The 9,315-nt window shown below is 44.1% G+C and overlaps 1 protein-coding gene across 1 annotated transcript; it reads right to left on the reverse strand.

Moving 5' to 3' along the window:
- Positions 1 to 475: 475 nt before the first annotated feature.
- Positions 476 to 2,785, reverse strand: LOC122468137 (disintegrin and metalloproteinase domain-containing protein 21-like). Its single transcript, XM_043554564.1, is given in 2 exon segments — positions 476 to 2,295; positions 2,298 to 2,785. Coding segments are annotated over 2 exon segments (2,223 nt in total). The 5' UTR covers positions 2,701 to 2,785.
- Between the last annotated feature and the right edge of the window lie 6,530 nt (positions 2,786 to 9,315).

Genomic DNA, 9,315 nt, shown 5'->3' on the forward strand with positions numbered 1-9,315 from the left:
ATGGGTGGGTGGTAGCCCTCCATCACCCTGAACCCATATTGGGACCAGGAAATGAGAGGTCACCTGAAGAATGAGACAAAGCTCAGTGTGCAAGAGCACAGTTTTGGGGAAAATTCATGAATTTGTCCCTAAAGGAGCTTGTGGCAACTTCTCTCATTTCTGGAACCAGAAACCTCAGCCCAAGACACAGCTGCTGACTCAGGTCTTCTGCACAGAGTCTTAGGCACCGTTTGGGATCTTACAGGCTTACAAAAATACATAGAGGCCACAAGCATGCAGTTTTCAAGTTTTATTTCAGAGTTCTGCTCAGTGACGCATCAGAGACCTGGTGTCAGGTCCATGATGTGCCTGTGGACCCCTGTGTCTCCCGCAGACCCCTGGAAACGTGGATGTTAGCTGTGCTGCCTCATTACTGTATTTTCACAAATGAGCCACGTGGATTGTCTATAGTTGTTTAGGGGGTCTGGAGGCTGAATTATGCATTGTCTTGATCAACAGTGTCTTCCGTAACTTTCTGTCTGTTGATAGTTCTGACATTTCTGGCAACACCAAAGAGGAATGCAGCAATTAAGGCATAGATTCTAGCAAAGATCACTCTGAGATATACCACGGATTCACGACTTTGCCTGACTGACCGCATTCTTCTTGGAGGGGGTCCACTGTCTGTGCTCCCACCAGTGCCTCGTTCAGTGCACCGTGGAGGATCCCAGCCTACGTGGCAATGGCAGTTCCTGTTATTGTTGCATATCCCTCTGTGACTGCATTTCTCCGGGATACAGTCATAGTTCAGCTGAGCCACACTGCCATTGCAGTAGGTATCCTGACAGAACTTTCCAGGAGCACAGGGGGTACCGGTTCTCACATGACCAATATCAGTTGTTCCTGTGCTATGATGCGAATCCAGCCCAAAACACCAGAACCCTGAGATCTCAGACTGATGAAATCCAACATTCTCTTGCAGCTGAGGGAGATGGGTGACGTTACTACACTGCAGCCTTCCACACTGCATGTCTGTGGGGGAACAGGGTTTAGATTTGAATACCCCTGGGTCTCTTCTGCAGTGTCCATATCGGCTGCCTTTTTGATTTATGGTATAGCAGACATTTTCAGCCTTCACAGCATTTCTGCCAAAGATTTCTTGGCAGTGCATAGTGCGGTCAGTGCAGTTTCCATGATAGCAGTAGCCCTCTTCAGTGCATGGGGTTCCATCTTGCATATAGAAGTCATCAGGGCACTCCACGGACACCCCACGGCAGTATTCTGGAAGATCACATATATTTTGGATTGGCCTGCAGAGTGTCCCAGCATCGGAATAGGTGCAGTTTGTACAGCATCTGCCTGTATTACATTTGCTGCCAGGGGTTAGAATACAATCACTTGTACAGCAGGGATTGTTGTAGCACTGCTTGAAGGAGCCACAGTCACACTGCTCACCTGGCTCCACTACATAGTTTCCACAATGATCGTGAGTCAGGCTTTTATTGAAATAGGAAAGTCCTGAGTCAAATATGCACTCACAAAAATTATTCACCACTACATGCTGCATATGAACGAAGGAACAGTTACTGAAAGAATCTGTCATAATAGGGTATTGATTCCTAATGCAGGTAGACCTCCTCTGGCATGCACAAAACTTATTGTCATAAAAAATACCAATAGATTTTGCAATTGTTTGGGCTACTAACACAGACAACAATAAAAAATGTCTGCCTAGAGAAGCAAGCGAGATGATGGATTTTGATCTGCATACCGCATACGTGGCTGGCTGAAACTGAAGTTCATGTGGTGCATCTTTGTTCATAAGTAAAGCTGTATGTGGTTTAAAAGCAACAAACAAGTGTCTTTGAAAGTAGATATGAATCGGACTCCCTGGCACCTGAAAATTGTTCAAGACAACTGGATCTTCCAGATTATAAATGATCATGGAGGAAATATAATGCCTTACATCAATACCTTGAAGCATTGAGTCAGTCAAGCTAACAAGCCTTACGAGGAATCGGGCACATTTTGACACGTTGTTGAACACACTATACATTGTTTTGGAACCGAGAACAAGTCCTTTCAAAATTCCATGATGGGATGAATACAACTTACTAGAGATCCTGGGGGCTGCACTGATATTTGCTTGAGAGAACAGGGGGTTCCTATCCCCCTTATATCCCAGGTTATAAGTAGGTCCCGTTGCATTGGTGTCTGCCACTATCTGAGAAACAACGTGTTCAAACCGTTGGGAATCACTGAGGGGTCTGATTTCATAGGCAAGGTCATCCAACTTCATGATGCCTTCAAGGCCCCATAGCACGTGTCCATGGTGACCATGGAAAGAGGAATCTCCTCCAGGTAGCCGAGGTAGTAACAGTCTGGAGGGATGAAGGGGTAGTCCATCTGCAAGGCTCCCTGATCATCCTGAGTCATCATCAGCAAATGTCTGGACCAAAAGAGTTTCTTGTGCCTCATGTGGATAACATGGCTCTTGCCCCCAAAATGCAGGCTATAGGACAGCCAGCCAGGCATCTGAACGCCCTTGCCGTGGTGCCACTCCTTCTTGGGAATTACCACCTCAGAAGAGATGTAGCGCCATGAGGGACGACCTTGAGAACCTTGGACAGGAGCCAGCAATGCCCAGAGTGCAAACAGCAAGAGGGGTGCCCTCAGGGTGACCTGGCCCTCTGCCAGCCTCATGCCCCTGCTCAGGGACATCTGCCAGTGAGAATGGATAAATGGAGGATCCTCAGCAAAGCCAGGTCTAGACCATCAGACAGAACAGAGGGCTGGACCGGGTGGCCAGCACCCTACACCTCGGGGCCCCCTGTGGGGTTAGGTAACAGTCACAGGGTGTGGCATTGGGTGACCCTGCTCATCCGTTCAGCTGGGGTGGATGTGGGAGAGTCAGGTGGGCCATGGTCAACAGTGCTCACATGGACATGGGTAGGGTCTTGGACCCAGAAACACGGCCCTATTCAACACATTCCATCTTTTCTCCTTCTACTCGGATACGGGATATGCAATTATAACACACTGAACTTCTCTACCAATTCCACGTCCTGTGGTGCTGCTGGGTCACTTTCTCTGGATGACTGCTTTTCCTCATTATGGAAACCAATGCTTCCTACTTCCATGGGATATGGAGGTAGACTGTCAATTTTACCTTTGTACGTATTGAAAAACATCGCTTTGTAATTTTACATGTCTTACTCTGGTTGGCTTTTATTTGCAAGCCATTTGATCCTTTTGGTTGTTGCTTTGAAGCTGCCTCTGAGTTTACTGAGGAAACATTTCCCAGCATTCTGTGTCATGATTGGTGAAGTACAAGGTTGTATTTTAGTTTTTTCTTATGCCATCTGGTGAGAACAGAAAGTACTGCTGAACATGTGTGAGCCCCAGGGGATTTCCCCTCTAATCCCTTATTGTGGTTTTTCCTGGCCTCTGGCAGTCTTCTCCCATGCCTGTGAGGTTCTCTCCTCAGGTGGAGATAGATGCAGGGGAGTTGAGGTTACATTGGCAGCTTGCACGATGGAGGCTGCACATGATCAAAAATGGTATCGACCATGGAACTCCCTTGTTTAAGTACCGTCTAGTCCTTTAAAATCCCCTAGGTTGGGCAGAAACCCTCAGAGTTGGCTTTTGGAGAAGAGTCTGCCTTTTCTCCAGGTGGCTAGCCTCCTAAATAAATATGAACTTCTTTTCCCACCAAAACTAATACTTTGAACATTGAACCTTTCCAGAAATACTCAGCTGAATTTAGGATTTGATAACAATAAAATGGAGAGGGGAATGGCAGTTGCCAGGGGCTGGCGGGAGGGGCAATGAGGAGTAGATCTCAAGGGCTATGATTTTCTGTTATGCAAGATGATTAAGTTCTAGAGGGGTCTCCACAACATTACCCCTGTAATTAACAGTACTGTACTGTATGGCTCAAGTTTTGTGAAGAGTGTTGGTGTCATGTTCAGTGAGATCCTAACACAAAACAAAAGTGGAAGACATGAATTTTGCTTCTCACATGACAGTATGCTGAACGGCATGGACACACTCTCTACTGATAATGTGAAAATAATTTAAAAACATTTGCATAGTTTGAATAGTAACCCTGAGGATATGTCATTTACAAATATCTTCTTCCATTCCATAGGTTGCCTTTTAGTTTTGTTGATTGTTTCCCTCACTGTGCAGAAGCGTGCTATTTTGAGGTAGTCCCAATAGTTCCTATATGTATGTATTTAATTTTCTTCTTTTATTTTTAATTTAATTTCAAGTCTTCAGTATTTGAGCTCCACGTTTACAGGAAGTTGACTTGTCATGATTAACTTTATGGGTTATCTTGACTGAGTCATGGGTGCCCAGATTCACCACTGTTTCTGTGGATGTCTGTGATGTGTTTCCAAAAGAGACTGGCATTTCCTTCCATGGTTCCTGTCTGGGCATCACCCATTCCATTAAGTTTCTGAATAGAATCTGATGCAGAGGGAGGAAGAATTCCCTCATTTTTACTTCCCATGTGCTTGTTTGAACTGGAACAGTGGTCCCCTCTGGCCCTTGTTATGAGAGTTATAACATCAGATCTCTACGTTCTGAGACTAGACCCTAGTTCAGAATCAGACATATTACACCACTGGTTTTCCTGGGTCTCCAGCTTGTGACAGTAGATCATGGGACTTCCCAACCTCTTTAGTCATGGAAACCAATGTGCTTTGGGTTCTGTTCCTCAGGAGAATCCAGACTAATACATGGAGATGATTTATCTCTTGTTTAGAGGAATTGAATAAAGCTGTAGCTCATTTAACGTCCTGCGTAGCAAGTGCCAGGAGGGAGTGTCATGTTATTTGATTGGGACAAGCGCTGGGTGAAGTTAATGGGGAGCTGTGGGATCCTGTGGTCCTGGCTGCACAGGGAATGCATCTGGGACTCCTCTAATGGCTCAGATGTTGTGCCTCAGGAAATCTGTAATTCACTCATGTTGAGGGACAGGAGAAAGCAATGCAAACAACTGTGTCTTTTGTGCATGTTAGTGCAGTTTTCCTATGACAACAGGTATCTAATTCAGAGAGTTAATAGGTAAGCACAGAATCCTGTGTCCAGAGAGGCACCCTGGGGAAACTGCTGTGTGGACAGGAAGCCCCAGACCCTGACAGGAAACCTGCCTGTAACCTCCATCTGCACCTGCTCCTGGCAACACAAAGAGAGTTGTGCATAGTGTGCGCCACCTGGTGGTGCTGATCCCCTCCTGCAGGCGGATTTGTGTGTGGGCTCCCAGCGAGGTCCCCCACCCTGTCTCTTGCACAGTAATTTGTGGCCCTGTCTTCCGCCCTCAGGTTCATCTGCAGATACAGCGTGTTCTTGGCATTGTCTCTGGAGATGGTGAATCGGCCCTTCACGGAATCTGCGTAGTATGTGCCACTTCCATCAGTATTAATCCGTCAGACCCACTGCAGCCCCTTCGCTGGAGCCTGGCGGACCCAGTTCATGCTGGAACTACTGAAGGTGAATCCAGAGGCTACACCGGTGAGTCTCAGGGACCCCCCAGGCTTCACCAGGTCTCCCCCAGACTCCACCAGCTGCATGTCACACTGGACACCTGCAGATGCAAGACATCTTGGTCAGGAAACTGTCACACATCCACTGGTTCTCACTCATATCCACTCACATACTCAGTGTCTCTCATTCACCGTGAATTACCTTTTAAAAAAGCAACAAGGAAAACCAAGCCAACCACATACTCCATGGTGAGGTGTCTCTGTTCTGTCCTGATCACAGAATGGGAACACCTGGGACCCCTGGAGCTGGGGCTCCTCTCCCAGCTGCACGGTAGGCCTGGGCTGGTTTTGTCAGCACAGAGAGGGCCCTATTTGCATGTCCTCTTACATATATATCACACTGCAGACTTAGATTTGATTCTTTAAAAGTGAATGGCAGGTTTAGCGATGCACTTCTACATTAGTTTGTGTGGATGGTGCTGCGACAATATGAATAATTCTTATCAGTGAGCACAGGTATATTTGCGGAACTTGTGCATTTTTACATGTCTTTCATCAACAAAGGTCATTTTCGTTCTACAATTATTTTACATACTTTATGAAGTTTAATCCCAAGTACTTTATTCTGTGCCATTTTCAGTTGTATAATCTTGTTATTTGTTTTGCATATATTTCCATGCTGGTGTGTAGAATCATAGGTGGTTTATTTTTATTTATTTTCTTTGTTCATTGTGCTCATTGTGCATCCTGCACTTTTCCTCATTTTCAAAAACTGGTTCTAATATTTTTTGTGGTATCTCTAGGGTTTTGTTATGTTTAAGATCATGTCATCTACAAACAAGTAATTTTCCTTCCTCCTTACTGATTTAAATGCCTTTTATTTCTTTTTATTGCCAAAGTTTGTGGGTACTTCTTCCAGTTGTAGGAGAAGAATGCCTTTCCCTTCTTTTCTTCTGGGTTTTCACCCGGTGTAAGCATTCAGTTGACATAAGACTGATCTAAAGGGGAGAATAAATTTCCTTTTGCAAGTGCCTGGGCTTCCTAATAATAGGGCACCCAGAGAATGAACAAAGCAGGTGGCACTTGTGACTTTCAGACAACAAAACATTGGATTTCGCAAGAGTCAAGGCAAAGGTGGGTTTTCGGGTATTTAATTAGTCAAGTAACTAGGTTTGTTTGCACATCCTTCTTGTCCCTGTGTTCCTTATTCTGGTGCTAAGGATGGTTCTCCCCTCCTGGTACAGGGAAGGGGAGTTTCGCAAGGGAGATTTATATCTGCTTTCAAGGGACACAGGAGGGTCTGAGTGTCCTTGGACTGGCTGTTTCTCCCGTGACTTTCATCCAAATAAGGACTGTGACACGATGACATGGTTTGAGGCGGCATAGTTATTCTTCACGTTATCATGTGGAATACTTCTATTGGGGATGACCATCATTGCCTGGCTCCTGATGTGGCAGGAATGGTTTTAGTAGTGGGCTCTCATAGTGGCCATGATCATGTGGAGGTAATTTCCTTCTCCTTTTTAATTGAGTTATTTTTAAATGATGAAGATGTGTTTTTTGTTCATGAAAAAACTGTGTCTAATGATTTTATGAATAAATTAAGGATGGCTTTGATTCAATCATTCCCTCTGCTAATGGAGGACATCACAGTTTTGTATTTGTGTATGTTGAGGGAAACTTGCATCTCAGGGATGCATCACACTGGATTATCATGTATGATCCTTTCAGTGTGCTGTTGAATTCAGTAGGCTAGGATTTAATCAAGGAATTTTGCATGTATGTGTATCTGAGACACTGGCCTGTAGTTTCCCTTCTTGTGGTGTGTTTCTCTGGCTTTGTTGTGAGAGTGAAGGTGTCCTCATAAAGTGCATCTGGGAGTGGTCTTTTTCATCAGCAATTTATAATAGTTTCAGAAGTATTGGCATTAATTATTCTTTAAATATTGTAGAATTTTAATAAAGCCTTGTTTTTTTTTTTTTTTTGGAGGGTGAAGGTTTTACATTAAGGATGTCTTCTTACTAATTTGTGTTTTGTTCCTCTTGTATTTTGCATGAAAGAGTATTGGTGGATTATATAATGCTAGAAAATGTGTAATTTGTTCTTGGTGATCTAATTTTTGACCTATAAATATCTAAGTTTTTCCTTTATTATCCTTTTCACGTGTTTAGTTCATTTACATCTCCTTTTTCAGTTCTGATCGCATTTTTTGAATCTTACCGATTTCCCTAGGCTACCTAAATTTTTTAAATTTCACTTATCTTTCCAAATTCAAATTTTAATGAAGTTTATTTCTTTTCTGTATTTGTGACAGTCTTTTTTCTCTGCTGTATCTTTTTATGTTAATTCTATATTTATCTTTTTATCTCAATGAAAATACCAATGCCTTTTTTTTAAAGGAATCTGAAAAATATACTAATTCATATGTAACCACAAAACACATGGAAGTAAAAAACAAAATCATGAAGAGGAGACAACCTGGAAGAAGGAGAACACTTCTTCCTTCTAAATATATTGCAGCGATACATTAACTCCCACAGTGTACTGCTGGCATGAAATGAGTCATATAGACCAGTGGAGCTCATTACGGAGCCAAGATGTAGAATTGTGCAGATGCAGTCAGCAAATCCTCCATGAGATTTCCAACAATGCACAGTGGGGAAAGGATTGTGTCCCTTAAACATGGTGTTGACTAGGGGCGCCTGGGTGGCTCAGTCAGCTAAGCATCCAACTTCCAGTCATGTATTGTTGTCATGATTTGTGGGTTTGAGCCCCACATCAGGCTCTGTGCTGACAGCTCAGAGCCTGGATTCTGTGTCTGCCTCTATCCCTGTGCCTCCCCTGATCATGATCTGTCTCTCTCCCTCAAAAATAAAAGAAACATTAAAAAATGGTGTTGATATACACATGCAAAATAATGACATTTGGCCGTAATCTTGCATCATATATATACGTCAACACAAACAAATCTCAAAATGGGTTAAAGATTAAGCAGAACACCTGACCCAAAATGCCTTCGAAGAAAACACACAGGATAAACATCATGACATTCTCTTGACAATGATTTATTTGATACAAAAGCAAAATCACAGGGAACCATGGCAGACAAGGGGGACTGCATCAAACTAGAAAGGGGGCAAATCAAACAGTAGCATGGTGAGAAGGCAGTCTATGAAATGGGAGACATTACATTAAAAATATTGAGGGGCGCCTGGGTGGCGCATTCGGTTAAGCGTCTGACTTCAGCCAGGTCACGATCTCGCGGTCCGAGAGTTCGAGCCCCGCGTTAGGCTCTGGGCTGATGGCTCAGAGCCGGGAGCCTGTTTCCGATTCTGTGTCTTCCTCTCTCTCTCTGAAAAAATGTCCATCCAGCATATGAATGGTGTTCATCATCACTAATCATCAGAGAATTCCCCCCCCACCGATATACTGAGATATCACCTCACAACTGATAGCAAGGCTACTATAAAATAAGGTAAACACAACGAGAACATCTCAAGTGTTGCTGAGGATGTGGAGAACAGGCAATCGTAGAATTCACTTGATGGGAGTGCAACATCGTGTAGCTACTATGGAAAACTGCGGTGAAATAACCCACTAAACTGAGTTCCTAATCTGCTCCCATACAGTTGACTTCATGTCCAGCTGAGTGTGAGGAAGGTCTGGGCCTCATGTTCTGTGGAGACAAGGTGCAGAGACAGGTGGATCCAGTGGATGATTCCTTAACTACTTAAGTAGGATGGACCCTGGCTGACCGTTTTGTAAGACTTGACTCAGTGTGCCTCCCCACTGGTTGTCTCTGGCTTCCTGAACTGGATGGAGAACAAAAGGAGTGAAGGGTAGA

This window comes from Prionailurus bengalensis, chromosome B3, assembly GCF_016509475.1.
Source record: "Prionailurus bengalensis isolate Pbe53 chromosome B3, Fcat_Pben_1.1_paternal_pri, whole genome shotgun sequence".
NCBI lineage: Eukaryota > Metazoa > Chordata > Mammalia > Carnivora > Felidae > Prionailurus > Prionailurus bengalensis.